At 34.6% G+C, this 16,486-nt stretch overlaps 1 protein-coding gene across 50 annotated transcripts in view; it reads left to right on the top strand.

The window, feature by feature from the left end:
• ECT2 (epithelial cell transforming 2) overlaps positions 1–15,350 on the top strand; it is a 108,164-nt gene extending 92,814 nt beyond the window's left edge. For 26 of the 50 annotated variants that reach the window (XM_070583154.1, XM_070583143.1, XM_070583145.1 and 23 more), the window contains 3 exons: positions 10,064–10,171; positions 11,179–11,325; positions 14,034–15,350. In XM_070583154.1, the coding sequence (XP_070439255.1) occupies positions 10,064–10,171; positions 11,179–11,325; positions 14,034–14,123 (345 nt within the window). In that variant the 3' untranslated portion in view covers positions 14,124–15,350. Of the gene's footprint in view, positions 1–10,063; positions 10,172–11,178; positions 11,326–12,847; positions 13,114–14,033 lie in introns of all 50 variants that reach the window. The other 24 variants (XR_011529331.1, XR_011529340.1, XR_011529333.1 and 21 more) reach the window with 1 other exon arrangement.
• The last annotated feature ends 1,136 nt before the right edge of the window (positions 15,351–16,486 follow it).

The raw sequence follows: 16,486 nt of genomic DNA on the forward strand, positions 1-16,486 counted from the left end.
GGCTTTGTTTTTCTTGCTCAGGATTGCTTTAGCAATTCGCGGTCTTTTGTTGCCCCATATGAATTTTAGGATTGTTTGTTCAATTTCTGTGAAGAATGTTCTTGGGATTCTGATTGGGATAGCATTGAATCTGTATATTGCTTTAGGTAGTATGGACATTTTAACTATGTTTATTCTTCCGATCCATGTGCAAGGGATGTCTTTCCATCTCTTTATGTCATCGCCTATTTCTTTCAAGAGAGTCTTGTAGTTTTCATTGTATAGATCCTTCACTTCCTTGGTTAAGTTTATCCCAAGGTATTTTATTCTTTTCGTTGCTATTGTGAATGGGATAGAGTTCTTGAGTTCTTTTTCTGTTAGTTTATTGTTAGTGTATAGAAATGCTACTGATTTATGCACGTTAATTTTATACCCTGCTACTTTGCTGTAGTTGTTGATTATTTCTAATAGTTTTTCTGTGGATTCTTTGGGGTTTTCTATGTATAAGATCATGTCGTCTGCAAACAACGAGAGTTTTACTTCTTCGTTACCTATTTGGATTCCTTTTATTTCTTTTTCCTGCCGAATTGCTCTGGCCAGCACCTCCAGAACTATGTTGAATAGGAGTGGTGAAAGTGGGCACCCTTGTCTTGTTCCTGTCCTCAGAGGGATGGCTTTCAGCTTTTGTCCATTGAGTATGATGTTGGCTGTGGGTCTATCATATATGGCCTTTATTATGTTGAGGTACTTTCCTTCTATACCCATTTTACTGAGGGTTTTTATCATAAATGGGTGTTGGATCTTGTCGAATGCTTTCTCTGCATCTATTGAGATGATCATGTGGTTTTTGGTTTTCATTTTGTTAATGTAGTGTATCACGTTGATTGACTTGCGGATGTTGAACCATCCCTGTGTCCCTGGTATAAATCCCACTTGATCATGGTGTATAATCTTTTTGATGTATTGCTGTAATCGGTTTGCCAAAATTTTGTTGAGGATTTTTGCATCTATGTTCATCAGTGATATCGGCCTGTAGTTCTCCTTCTTTGTGTTGTCCTTGTCAGGTTTGGGGATCAGAGTGATGTTGGCTTCATAGAATGTGTTAGGGAGTTCTCCATCTTTCTCAATTTTCTGGAACAGTTTGAGGAGAATAGGTATTAAGTCTTCTTTGAATGTTTGGTAGAATTCTCCAGAGAAGCCGTCTGGTCCTGGACTCTTGTTTTTGGGGAGGTTTTTGATTACCGTTTCTATTTCCTTACTTGTGATTGGTCTATTCAGATTCTCCATTTCTTCCTGATTCAGTTTGGGGAGATTGTAGGAGTCTAGGAATTTGTCCATTTCTTCCAGGTTGTTCAATTTGTTGGCATATAGTTTTTCATAGTATTCTCTTATGATCTCTTGTATTTCATTGGTATCTGTTGTGATTTCTCCTCTGTCATTCCTGATTTTATTAATTTGCGATTTCTCTCTTCTTTTCTTGGTGAGTCTGGCTAGGGGTTTGTCAATTTTGTTAATTCTTTCGAAGAACCAACTCTTTGTTTCATTGATCCTTTCTATTGTCTTTTTTGTTTCAATATCGTTTATTTCTGCTCTTATTTTTATTATTTCCCTCCTTCTACTGACTCTGGGCCTTGTTTGTTCTTCTTTTTCTAGTTCTGTTAGGTGTCGTTTGAGGTTGCTTACGTGAGCTTTTTCTTGTTTAGTGAGGTGAGCCTGTATTGCGATGAATTTCCCTCTTAGGACTGCTTTTGCTGCATCCCAAATGATTTGGTATGTCGTGTTCTCATTTTCATTTGTCTCCAGATAATATTTGATTTCTTCTTTAATTTCTTCAATGATCCATTGTTTGTTGAGAAGCGTGTTGTTTAGTCTCCACATTTTTGCACCTTTCTCTGCTTTTTTCTTGTAGTTGATTTCTAGTTTAATAGCGTTATGATCAGAAAAGATGCTTGATATTATTTCAACTCTCTTGTATTTATTGATGTTTGCTTTGGTTCCCAAAATATGGTCAATCCTTGAGAATGTTCCATGTGCACTTGAGAAGAATGTGTAACCTGCTGTTTTTGGATGAAGTGTTCTATATATATCTATTAAGTCCATCTGGTCTAATTTTTCATTTAATTCTATTATTTCCTTGTTGATTTTCTGTCTGGATGTTCTGTCCATTGGTGTTAATGGTGTGTTGAGGTCCCCTACTATTATTGTATTGTTGTTGATGTCTTCTTTTAGATCTATTAAGAGTTGCTTTACAAATTTTGGTGCTCCTGTGTTGGGTGCGTATATATTTATAAGTGTTATGTCTTCTTGGTGGAGAGTCCCTTTTATCATTATATACTGTCCCTCTTTGTCTTTCTTTATCTGTTTTGCTTTGAAATCTACCTTGTCTGATATTAGTATAGCGACACCTGCTTTCTTTTGTTCATTATTAGCTTGGAGTATTGTTCTCCATCCCTTCACTCTGAGTCTGTGTTTGTCTTTGGGGCTGAGGTGTGTTTCCTGGAGGCAGCATATTGTTGGATCTTGTTCTTTGATCCATCCTGCCACTCTGTGTCTTTTGATTGGGGAGTTCAATCCGTTTACATTTAGAGTGATTATTGAGACGTGGTGGCCTACCACTACCATTTTGTGTCTTGTTTTCCGGTTTTCTTCAGTTTCCTTTGTTTCTCGTCCCATGGTTTAATCTGTTCTGATGTAGAGCTGCTACTCTCTGTTGTTGTCCTTCTACTTATCTCCTCTGCTCTTGGTTTTGTAGTCCCTTTCCTTTTTTGGATTTTTCAGGAATGAGGGTTTTCCTGAGGATTTCCTGAAGAGGAGGTTTTGTGGCAATGAACTCCCTTAATTTTTGTTTATCTGGGAAAGTTTTTATTTCTCCATCGTATTTGAAGGATATTTTCGCTGGGTAGAGAATTCTCGGCTGTAGGTTTTTGTCCTTCAGATTTTTGAATATATCATTCCACTCTCTTCTAGCCTGTAAAGTTTCTGCTGAGAAATCTGCTGATAGCCTGATGGGGGTTCCTTTGTAGGTTAGTTTCTTTTGCCTGGCTGTCCTTAATATTTTCTCCTTGTCGTTGACTTTTGCTAGCTTCACTACTATATGGCGTGGAGTTGGTCTTCTTGCATTGATAAAGTTTGGAGATCTATTGGCTTCTGTCACCTGAAGATCCATCTCCCTCACCAGATTTGGGAAGTTCTCAGCCATTATTTCTTTGAATAGGTTTTCTGCCCCTTTCTCCTTCTCTTCTCCCTCTGGTATACCTATAATCCTTACGTTGCATCTCCTAATTGTGTCTGATAATTCTCGGAGAGTTTCTTCATTTCTTTTAAGTCTTGCTTCTCTCTCCTCCTCTGCCTGCAACAATTCTATATTGCCATCTTCCAAATTGCTAATTCTTTCCTCCATATTATCGGCCCTACTGTTCAGAGCATCTAGATTTTTCTTAATCTCCTCTATTGTGTTCTTCATTTCCAGTATTTCTGTTTGGTTCTTCTTTATCGTATCAAACTCTTTTGTGACATAGCTCCTGAACTCGTTGAGTTGTCGGTCAGAATTCTCTCTTAACTCAGTGAGTATTTTAATGATGGCTGTTTTGAAGTCATCATCATTTAGGTTATATATCTCATTTTCTTTGGGATTGTTTTCTGTGTATTTGTTACTTTCTTTCTGTTCTGGAGATTTGATGTATTTTTTCATATTGCTTGATGATGTTGATTTGTGCCTCCGCATGGAGATAGAGCTTAGTTGCTCCTTTCACTTGTTTCAGCTGCTGCGGTGGGGGGAGCAGCTGTTTATACTTCACCAACCAGGAACCCTGTCCGTAGTTGCTAACTGGGCCTGGGCCCCTCTTCGTAGCCACAGTGGCCCTTTGGATTCCCTCCTCTGCCGTGGGGGCCGTCACGGGGGGCTTCAGACTGCAGGTGCCTACTGTTGTTGCCCACCTAGATGCGCTCTCTCCTTGGGGTCTGCAACGGTGTTATGGGCTTTTCCAGCGGCCAGGGGTGGGATCACTTTTATTTGTCGCTCGGTTGCTGTCGGCACCCACCAAATCTCACTTGTCCTCTATGGGTCGCAGGAGAGCTATTGGCATCTTCTACAGTCTGTGGTTAGTACACCTAGCTATGCTGCTTTTGCCCTGGGGTCTTCCAGCCTTGTGGCTGGCGGCTGGGTGCCTTCTACTGGTGCTGTGCTGAGGCTTTCCCTAAGGCTTCTGTGAGCCTGTAGGGTTTCCCCCTAGGCTACTAAGCTGGGTCTCTGGAACTCTCTCCAGCCCCAGTCCTCTCCGAGATCTCCGGCAATCCCTAGCCTCACCTGGTGGGCAACGGCAGCTGGGGGTCGCCCCGCCCTCTGGGCTTCTCTCCGGGCCTCTGCCGGGAGCTCTGAATGCTCAGCGTGGCCCCTCTGCTACCGGCAGACAGAGAGTTTTGTCTGCTGCCCGGGCGGAGCTCCGGCGCTTCTCCACCGGATCGCCGGACCCGCCTTTGAAAGTTCCCCCGCCCCGGTCCTCTCCGAGATCCTAATGTCATTATTTTACATGTGAAACTAAGATCAAGAAGAGCTTAAAGCTAACATTAGAATCCAGGTATCTTTGTTCTTGGTTAAACCCTCTTGGTAGTTTTTCTCTCCATGGATGTATCCCAAATTCTGTTATTTCAGGATTTAGATTAAAATTTTTATCTGTTGAAAATTTTATCTGTCACAATACATAGGTATGTATTTTTGGTCTCTTGCCAACATGTAACCTTTAATTGCATGATCCATACTCGTAAGGTTCATATATTGCCTGAAGTCAGATGGTAGCTTTGCTGAAGCCATTTCAGATTTCTAACGTCTAATATGAAAAGTATAATTTTATTAACAAATGAATTTAAGCAATATTACAACTCCCCTCCCCCAACTTTGAATAGTTTAGAAGAAGTAACTTGATAGTTAAATACTCTATGCTACAGTTCACTACTTTTACCACTAGTTCTTTATATTTCTTTTAAAAATCAAACTTGTCCTACATCTTGGTCAAATCACCACTGGCTATTTATGAGTAGTAATATTCATTCTTAGCTTTTAAATTTGTAACTAGAATTTCTAACTATGTGAGAAATAGGCTGAAGATAGAACATATATCAGAAGAGTTTGTGCTTCTGAACCAATATTTATAATGGACTTAATACGATATGTAGTTAAAATTATAATTATTCTTCTGGTTATCAGCCATACATAGTAAGTTGCTAATATAAATGTCTGTTATTGGTACTACTTTAATTTGACCAAATCAGAAGCTCTAAGCTGTAAACCTAATTACAGAATTTGAGGAAATCACTAAGGCAGAGGCAGAGGCTAAGGGAGGGGACACATGACACTAGATAATTTTTCTTTTGTGTGTGTGAGTTTGAGGACTGGTGGGAGAGGAGAACTTAGGGAAAGGAGAGTCTGATAACTCACATGTGGATGGGTTCATTGGCTTAAGATGTCAGAAATGCTAGAAAATTTTCTGTGAATTAGCACCCGTGAGTAGACCTCTGAAATCTGTAGCTGTTTCCCTTGAAATTAATATTATATCTCAATGGGAGAACTTGGTTACTACTTTCTAATCTTAAACTCGGCCGATCTGTCTTTAGAACTGCTCTCAGGTGCATGTGAATTGGAGGCCCACTGAAGAACTCCTTCTGCTCCCAAGCTGCTTTAATGCTTGAGATACATTGAATAAGTCATAAAATGTTGTAAAAATTATTTTAGTTTGTTATTGAAAATGAGTTTCGGTTCCAGTATAAATTTCATTTTTATTTTAGAAATTTAGAGGAATAGATTAGAAAGCAGTAGGATTTTTTTGAATAGTTACCATTTTAATGGTAATTATTAATGAGAAAAAAAGAGTAATAGAAAAAAGCCTAGGAATACGGAAGATACATTTTCCCTCTTTTGCACTTTGCCTGTGATTTGCCCTATTTATCTTCCTCTAAGCAGAGAGAACTAAAGAAAGTACTTCATTGTTACGTCTTAGCAAACAGCTACGTTGTCTTCTCAGCAACTAGTGAGCAAGGTGTTTACTCTCTGTCATTCTGAACCCAGAGCCTTCTAGAAACGTAAAAGACCTCATATCTACTGCTCACCCCCCGCCCGCACTGAATCAGAAGCAATTTATTTGTCCATTGAGAGAAAACATGAAGCCATCTGCTCCCTTTTCAGTTCATAGGTGGTTATTATATGCTTAGTAGTAGTTAAGATAGCAATAGGAAAGACTGCGAATCTCTTCTTTATTAACAGCTGCTTAGGGGTTTAAATTTCGGGCGCCTTCATTATAAAAAGAGCATTTCATCAAAATGAAACACACTTGGAATTTAGTTTCATTATATATACATTAATACATTTTGAAATCATATATTTTATTCAAGGAGTAAATTAAAGTTACCAGTATTTAGTTATATTCATGCTATAATTTTTACTCTAATTCAAATTGAAAAATAGTATTTGCACTTAAGAAAAAAATCAAATAGATAAGTGTACTGTAGTAAAATATATGTACTTGTCCCACTAGTCTTTTTATCAGCAGTGCAACTTTTGATGCTTTCATAGGTATCTTTCTGGAAATATAAGTGTAGACATGTACATTTCTTGTTAGATTTATTCCTAGGTAATTTTCTCTTTATAATATTATAAATGAGATGTTTTTGCTGCTTAAGTTGTTCTCTAGTTTTGTATATAGGTGAATTTTTGATATAAGTATGTTAATTTTGTAACCCGTCTCTTTTATTAAATTAATTCTTTTATTGTTTCTAATTGTTTTCCACCTAATTCTATTGTTTCTCAGTTTTCAGTTTATAAAAAATGTAAGTTGACCAATTCAGAATGAGCATTGATAACTTACTTTGTAGTTTAAAAACAAAACAAAGAAGGAGAACATATTTCAGCATCAAAACATCCTTTTTTTGAATTTTCCTCTATGTCTTGGAATATAAAAAACTTCTATCAAATAATAGATTTTCAATATATATTTGCTGATTGGATGAAATTGAAATGAAATCAAATGAAATTAAAATTAAAAATGGAATGAAATAAAAACAAAATTAAGTTCATAAAACTAAAGCTACAGCTGTGCGTAGTTTATGGTGCCGTATGTACAGCCATGTGGGAAATGGGATCCCTCCTCTGTGAGGTATAGGGAATCTTAAGGCAAAAGCTTGCAGGTGAATGTGATGGGAATGCAGGGACACTCAGGGACAGGCGGAGCTTGAGTCACAGTCCTGACTGCTTTGTTCCTCATGGATTGGCAAGAGATGTTAACTATTCAGAGCTATTTTGCAAGCGATTGTCCCAATAATTGGCAAGAACCAATTGAAAACTCTTTAGAACTTATTTATAACAGAGTTTAGTTGAGTAACTAAATAAAATGTAAGTACATGCATATCACTATTTTTCCTCTATGCTAGCAGTAACCAACTAGAAAGTGCAGGAAGAGAAGACCCCCTTTTCAAGTAAAATTTGATATACATTTAGGAAATTTTAGTGTAAATTTAGCAATAGCCTTATAAGGAACAAGTGAAACCTATTTTAAGAAAACTACAATACTTTATGGAGAGACTTATGATGTTCCTGAATGAGAATGCTGACTAGCCATGAAGATGTAAATTCATTACAGTTCCTATAAAGTCCTATAGGAAATTTCTGGAGTTTGACAGAATTATTCTAAAGATGGTCTTTTGAACAAAAAGCAACAGTAAAAAATTTAGAAAACAGTACTTCCTTTATGAACTATTAAATTGTATTTTTAAAGTTACAATGATCAGAATAGTGCACTGATTCAAAAATTTATAGGTAGATCAAAAAGGGTAACCGGCCTTGAAATAAGACTTTATTGTATGACAAATATAGAATTATAATAATTTAATAAGATTGTTAACACATGGTGCTAAGATAGTTGGTTAAGTGCTTAGAGAAAATTAGGTGTGTATCCTAACCTTATATTCCCATTAGTTATAGATAGATTTAAGAGTTAAATTTGAAAAACTCAAGAAAATTTAGGTGGTGAATGCTGAACTTGAATCTGGTTGTTTATTTTTGTTGTTGGTGAGTTTTAGGAATTCTCTATATATTCTGCATATTAATCCCTTATGAGATAGATGATTTGCAAGCGTTTTCTCCCATTCTGTGGATTGCCTTCTTACTCTTTTGATAATGTCTTTTGGACAAAATTTTTTAACTTTTCATGAAGTCTAATTTGTCTATGTTTCTTTTGTTGCCTCTGCCTTTGATGTCATATCCAAGAAATCACTGCTAAATCCAAAGTCTTGAAGCTTTTGCACTGTATTTTCTTCTAAGAGTTTTATAGTTTTAGCTCTTATGTTTAGATCTTTGATCCATTTTGAGTTGGTTTTTTTGTATATAGCGTAAGGAAAGGTCGAAGTTCATTCTTTTGCTTGTGACTGTCTAGTTTTTCCACCCTGTTTGTTGAAAAGACATCCTTTTCCTGTTAAATAGTCTTGACGCCCTTGTCAAATCATTTGACCATATTATCTGAGGGTTTATTTTGGGGCTTTCTGTTCTACTCCATTCCATTCTATTCTCTTCCTTTATGCCAGTACCATATTGTTTTGATTACAGTAGCTTTCTAGTAAGTTTGAAACAAGGAAATTTGAGACTTCCAACTTTGTTCTTCTTTTTCAAGCTTTTTGGCCTTTTGTGGTCCCTTGATATTCCATATGAATTTTAGAATGAATTTTTCTTTTTCTGGAAAAAAAAATCATCGAGATTTTGGTAGGGATTTCATTGAATCTGTAGATTGCTTTTGGTTATTGACATTTTAACAATATTAAATCTTCCATTTCATGAACATAGGATGTTTTTCCATTCATCTGTGTCTTGTTTAAGTTCTTTCAGCAACAGCATTTTGTAGTTTACAGTGGATAAACTTTTCATCTCCTTGGTTAAGTTTATTCCTAGGTATTACTTTATACTTTTTAATGCTATTGTAATAGTTTATTTCCTAACAACAAGAAAGTGGAAGCTCTTTGAGTGTTCAAAAATACTAGAATGATAAACTTAACTCTAGTATAATCAGAAGAGATTCTTATCAGCTGTTCATTTAACATCTTGTGTTTGTAAAGGGCTTAATATTTCATTTTAAATACTGTGCATTATCTTGTTTGAGCCTTATAATTACTATGGGTTATATATACCAGGTATTTTCTACATTTTGCAGAGTGAACATGTTCAGAAAAACCAACATTTGCAAGATTGTATAAATTCTCCTTAGCTACAGAATGATCTTGCTAGAGGATGGTCTTATGTGCTGGAGTAGTGAGACAGCTCGCCGGTTCATGGCCTAGATTTATCAATTTAAAGTGAACATTGGCTGCTGAAGTATGCAAAAACATTTTGTCTAACTTGCTTTCTTCTGAAAGCCCAGACATAATTGGAGCAAGTAATATTTTGAAGTACTTGAGATTAGTTGTCTCGTTTAAAATTAATTTTGGTTAGTGGTTCTTGGCCTAAATCTTTGACTCCTTCCAGAATGTATTAGCTATGAACCCCCTCCTCAGAAAAAATGTCCTTTGTACTATGTACACACAGAAGTTTGCACATAATTTCATGGGGGTTGCATACCTCCTGATTTCTATCCATTGCCATTTCTAGGAGCCGTTGATCACAGGTTCAGAACCTCTGATTTAGAATCTGTCTAGATGTTAATTGAGGAAGTAAGGGGAAAGTAGGAGAAACTCTGTTTTGATTTGAGATTATCTCAAGGAGAGTTTGTGATACTGGTTTTCTAGCAGACTTTATAATTAAGCATTATGTCTGCTCGATTTCTAACTTGTTAGTTTTAGGCTTGTTAGTAAGATTTTATATTGAGTTCTTTATCCAATTGCTTTGGTGTCCATGGTCCTTGCAGTGAATTTTCATTTACTTGATACTTATTTTCCACTCTCCTTAAATTAGTACATTTCAGAGTAGAAATTATGTTAAGCACATCAAAAATCTTGAGTAGCTTCATTTATGTATACTTCCATATGTATATAAGTGCTTGAAGGTTTATAAACAGTTGTGTGTTTTTATTTTTTATATATTTAAAATGATTAGAAACTTGTTTTTCAACAGGAGAATCTTATGTACACTGCTGATCCAGAATCCTTTGAAGTAAATACAAAAGATATGGACAGTACATTGAGTAGAGCCTCTAGAGCGATAAAAAAGACTTCAAAAAAGGTGAGTCTTAGTGAAATTATTATTTAACATATCTCCAAAATGTATTTTTCAGAGTATATTAAAATAATATTGCCATAAACACCATTGTAAAGATAGTCTATAAAACAAAGCTGTTTTTGGTTCTAGGGAATAGTCCACAGAGATTATAGTTTTAGTTCCGTGAATTCTTTGCCTCAGTAATTATAACAACTTGTTATCCCTCTCATTCTGATTGCAGTGATGCTTCTACGAACTGTATACCTGGGTGGAAATGTACTGATGGTGTGTTAGATAGAGATGTATGTGCATTCATCTTAAATATTGCTGCAGATGTTTTTCAGCCAAGAGCACATGATAGAGTCAGGAGACCTGGGATCTATTCCTGATCATAAGTGTGTTTCAGTGTTCTAACGATGAAGATAACTTTCCTACTTACTTTGTCAGAGATGTTGAGGACTATGTAAGAATCTTGGTAAATAGGACTTTCTAAAAGAACTGAAATTTTAATATACCAGGCGAAATTTGCAGCTGTAGTCTACTGCTAGATTTATAAAGTCTTTAGTTTTCTTTGAGTTGGAGGGGAGGAGCTGTACTTTATTTAATCACCTTTGTATCTCTCAGCATTTAACATGTGTGATGTGTAGTAGATAGACATGTTAATGATGATTCAAATGAACTCCTTCACTGTTTCAGTAAAGAAATTGAGGTTCAAGTGGATTTGTATTAAATATCTCACAACTAAATTTAGTGGAATCAGACAAAAACCCAAGTTTCCTCTCTCCCAGGCCAGGTTTTTCCTCACAGTTTCTTTCTCCCCTTGGACTGTGATGCTCTATGAATGCGACATGGAATGGTCTACAGTGTACTGTGTTTTCTCACTGCCTTGTCCAAAGAGGTTCTGATTTTGCCATATACCATTTGTAGAAAAGCTTTTCATGTGTCATTTGGCCTTGTTTATGCATGGTCATTCTTATCAGTTATGTTAAACTTGTCTAGGCTTAATTAATTATAGCTCTTTTTAACTCTAGGTTACAAGAGCATTCTCTTTCTCCAAAACTCCAAAAAGAGCTCTACGAAGGGCTCTCATGGCATCTCAAAGCTCAGTGGAGGGAAGAAGTCCTTCCAGCAATGAGAAGCATGTAATGAGTCGTCTGTCTAGCACATCATCATTAGCTGTAAGTGACTTTGATTTAATGGGCTAAATGGCTTATTCATATTTATAGAGTTGGTATGCAATTTGTTAACTTTTTAAAGATGGAACTCTTAATATCTCCATCATTTTTAAAATAGATATCTTTAAACTTCTAACCTCTTAATTGGGTAAAAGTAACTGAGAAAACCTCACTTAATGAACTAGAGACATACTTAATGTGTAGTTTATTTGATATGAAATTTTATTGGGATTGAGATATGTTCTAAAATCTCTAAGAAGAGAGATACATTTCAATGTGGGCTGTCACTTTACTAACATAAATAGCAATGGTTCTGTTTATACAGATTGGCTCCAATAATGTAGCAGAAACTAAGCTTTATTCCTTTTACTATTTCTGTGATGAGTAGAATATAATCTCTGAAGCTGTGAACTTCAAAGGATGATAAGAGTTCTCAATTCATGTATATATTTTAAATGTTTCCTGAACAATCCAAATTCCCAATGGTGTCAGAATTATTAGATGTTTAATTAATATTAAGGACATTTCTAACCTTTACTGCTGTCACTAAGTAATGAGTGATCTGTATGTTCTTTGTAAAATTATTATTAATCAAACCTACTAACATTAAGAAAAGCAAGTGACTGTCACTTCTCAGTTGTGTGTCCTTCAGCAAGTTTCTTATTCTCTCATCCCCATTTTTGTAGATGACAGAAAAGCGATTAATAGTATATAATCCTGTTGTATTATATTACCCTATTGTGTTATTATAAGGACTAAATACGTACAGCACACACACACACATACATATGATGCAATTATATTGAGAGGCAGTTCGAGTGGTTAAGAGAATGAACACTGGAACTCATGTTCAGATCCCAGCTCTGCTGTCATACTAGCTGTGTGACTTTTGGCAAGTTATTAAAGATCTGTTTCAATTTCACTGTCTTTAAATGAACCTAAAGTGGTAGCTGTAAGGATTAAATAAATTAATATGTGCAAAGCACTTTGAACAGTCCCTGGCACACAGTGCTCTAGTGTTTTATAAGTGGTTACCTTTTATTCTATAAAATTTATACAGCAAGGCACATAATGCTCACTAACTTATTTTTTAAAAAGTTAAGCCTTTACTTAATATATTAAAGAGGTACAGCTAAATCTATAAGTATGTTTATACAGATTTTTGATTAAGGTTAACCTTTCGGTGAGAGAGGAGTTGTACTTAGTTGGTAATATAAATATATGCAAAGAAATTTGATCAATGAAAAATGTGTTAAAAGTGATCAAATACAGTGAGCTTGCATTTATTAAAATCAGATTATAAGCTCTGAAGGCCAAAGTACTGTCTCTTTATTTCCTGCATCTATAATAACTATTATAAACTTACAAGCTTTTCATATGAAAGTAACTGCATTGTAGAGAAAAATTTTAGGCAATTTATATTATTTATGGTTTTGCCATTTTTATGTAAATAAAATATAAATAAGTATCTAAAATATCTTTCAGACATTTGTGTCCTCTCAATTGCTTGTTTCTGTTCTGACAGATTACCCATTCTGTTTCCACAAGCAATGTAACTGGATTTACTAAGCTTGTTTATGTTCAGCGCTCAAACTCTACTGGTGGGCGCGCTCAGAACTCCTGGGTTCCATCTGTCCGTCATTCTGCCTCACGAGCTAGTTTTTCAGAGATGCTAGAAGGAAATACTGACTTTTTCAAATTTCAAAAAAAGTTCTATCCAAGTCATCTTTGACATTTGTGAAGAATTAGGAGATATGCCAACAGTAATGGAAACAAGCCTCGAAGTTTAATGTGAGCTTAATTAGCTATTTGAAATTTGTATTTGTTAAAAAAGAAAGTATTCTTTCTAAACTGAATCACTTATTAGGTGGATGGGGACTTTTGAATTCACAACTATATAACTCCTTCGAATTCACAACAGCTTAGGCTTTATAGAGTTTCTTTGCGTGTTGGCACAGGAAAATATTTTTGCAAGGTAATTTACTCTTAAGTCCATAAAAAATCAATCTCATTACAAATTTTCTTATTTATGAAAACGATCATTTTAAAGAATAGTAGTAAGTGTCATGTAAAGTGGATTTATTTTCTAAATCTGATTCTTAATCTTAGATTTATGGCATATATATAAATTTGTGCCTTTAGTATGGCAAATCATAAAAGATTCACCTGAGGAAGATGTAAACTTTTATATTATCTACTTAAATCATTGCTTTGTTATCGCTTGAACGGTAATACTTTACCAACTCAGCTCTTTCAACACTTCATTTTACTACCTTGTGATGAGAACTTAACAGCCGGCTACCTTGTTAGCTCTAAGTTTAGCTACAGTTAGCCATTCATGGATGTTAAAACAGTAGTTTTCTTTATAATTCATTTTGATTTACACCCACTCTTGGGTTTTTGGTATTCTTGTGCATGTTTCTTTGTTATTGTTGAAAATTCTGATGTTATTCACTTTGACCCCTGAAACAATAAGTTTAGACAGCTGAGTAGCTTAATAATCTCTCTTATCAGAAGCGCTGCAATTTTGCTCATTTTTTATTTGGAGCAAAATTATGCACACAAACATATTTAAAGAGTTTAGAATTTTCAGATGTCTTTTAATTAATTGTTACGGTAATTTGTAAAATGTACAAATGATATGCATGATGCTAAACAGTATGTTAGAATTTTCTGAAAGATAATCTAAAATCTTTGTCTTGTCTTTACAGGGTATCCCATCTCCCTCCCTTGTCAGCCTTCCTTCCTTTTTTGAAAGGAGAAGTCATACTTTAAGTAGATCTACAACTCATTTGATATGAAGCTTAAAAAAATCTTAATTTATAGAAGCTTATAAACACCTTATACCAAATAAGAAACTGACTTAAATGGTACTTATCATTAGCACTTGGTGAAAGCTGGAAAGAAGGTAGATAACACTAACCTATGCGATTTGATTGTCTTTTTGAAAGAAGTTAACCTGTTACAGTTTTGCAGTTAATCCATGTAAAAAATTGTACTGATTTTGATGTAATTTTTCTGTCTTCTTGAATCCTTCATTGGACCAATAATTTAAGTTATTCATGATGTCAGTAACTTTGCAACCTGATAGAGTAAATAAATTTTATTGGTGGATGCCAAATACCTCTGTGAATCTCTTTGTATAATGTCCATGAATGAATTTTTGGGAATACATATTTGTGTATCTCAGTTTGTGCAGAAATTAAGTGATAGCATAGTATGTACTGATTAAATAGTGGAGTCTTATTTCACATGTGCTGTTTGAAGTAGTTACTTAGCTGCTCCATTTGCAGTTTATTTTATTCTCAAGTGTTTTCACGATCTAGCGTACAGATTTAAAAAGATTAGCCCTTAAGAAGAATAACATTTAAAGGATATTGTTCCAACATACTTTTGAAAATTGAAATAAGGACAGAAAGATTAAAAAATAATGTATATTTTTGCACAAACATGATATTGGTGTATACTTGTAGCTGTTTCAAAGACAATATATTTATGGTGATTTTAACCAGTAGCAAATCTTAATTTAGTTCAATAGTGTATGGAATTTTATTTTGAAGGATAAGACCATGCGGGAAATTGTGGTAAAGATTGTTTATATTCTTTATGAAATAACTCTAAAGTTGGCATCAGTTTTACTAACCTGCTGTAAAATACATAGATACGTGTATGGACAACTTTCTGTTGTGGTTTCATAATTAAATGTAAAATTGGAATGCATTTTTTTGCTGTTGTAAAATATTTTTCAAGCACTGATGTTATTTTTCACAATTTTTTTTAAATAGTCGGTAATGCGAAAGAATCAAGTTCCTATGAATAAATGCATTTTTATTTCCTACCTGTTTAGGGAGTACTGCCAACTTTTAATGGTCATTTAACAATTTCCAATTATTTGCCTTAATAGTTTAACTGACTAGATTGTTTTCTATGCCACATGTGCCACTTTAAATAGTAAATGACCCTTTATTGCTATATTTTAAAAGCAGTTGTGTTAGCAAGAACTTTGTAAATAAATAGTTAAAACCCAAGTATATTTTATGTTTCATGTTTTAAATAGTTCCTTTAGACAAATTTTCATAGGCCTGTGTGAATGCCTGCATCCATTTCTGTGCTGTTGTGTATTTGCTTACATATTTATGTGCTTATACCTTCCTGCATTAATATTTTTGAGCATTACGTGTATAGTGGGCTATGTGTAGGATAGGAGCTTTTAATCCGGAGTCCACTTTGCAGAATGGAGGTAGTGAATCCTATGATGGTTACATAAAATGTTGTGCTTTTGTGCATGTATGCATTTTTATGGCAGAAAATATGGAACTTTTATTTTATTGGGGCTGGAGCTGTGATTCCCTCCAAAAGTGTAGGATTTCAAGGGAGAGGAAATGACGTGAGATAAGGCATGAAGTTGGAAATGTATTAGCTGTGTACTGGCAAAACATAGGAAATGCTTCCAGTTTTTATAATTAACTACACCTGCTCTAGTATCTAGTATTTTTTGATATATCCCCATTACCAGTTGAAGACAGCTTGCATGTATTTATCTGTTAATATACTTTCATGCATATGAATACTAAATATAATCAACCTTTTCTTCTCTGTTGAGAAAATGATGTTTTGTTTATTGTTCTTTAATCTGATGGGTTACATTAATACATTTTGTAATGTTAACCCACTCTTGTATTTGTAGGTTATACCCTACTTAGTCATGACATATTGAATATAGAACCATAAAAAATAAAGAATTACATATATGGAAGAGAGTAAGAAAATGTTTAACTCCAAAGCAAATTTGAAAATCTGGAGAAACTAGGCAAAATATAGCCAGAGTTGACCCAAGAAGAGAGAGAATTCTGATGGCACAATAAATAGCACAAGGTAGAAAGTTAAATATGTACTGTTTAAAAAGACATGAATTCCAAATGATTTTTAAAGCCAAGTTCCAATGTTTAAAGACTACTTAATTTATAGTAATAGTCATACTTTACAGACTTAAAAAAGATTGGTGGTTATTCAGTTCCTTTCATGAAGTTAAGATTAGCTTTATACCAACATTTTAAAAGAATAATGTAAGAAAGAAAAGTACTAATTAATTTCAGTTATGAATATAGAAGCATGCATTCTGAATAAAATATTAACATTTAACTCTCAAGTGTAATTAAGGAAA

Source organism: Equus przewalskii, chromosome 18 (genome assembly GCF_037783145.1).
Source record: "Equus przewalskii isolate Varuska chromosome 18, EquPr2, whole genome shotgun sequence".
Taxonomy (NCBI): Eukaryota; Metazoa; Chordata; class Mammalia; order Perissodactyla; family Equidae; genus Equus; species Equus przewalskii.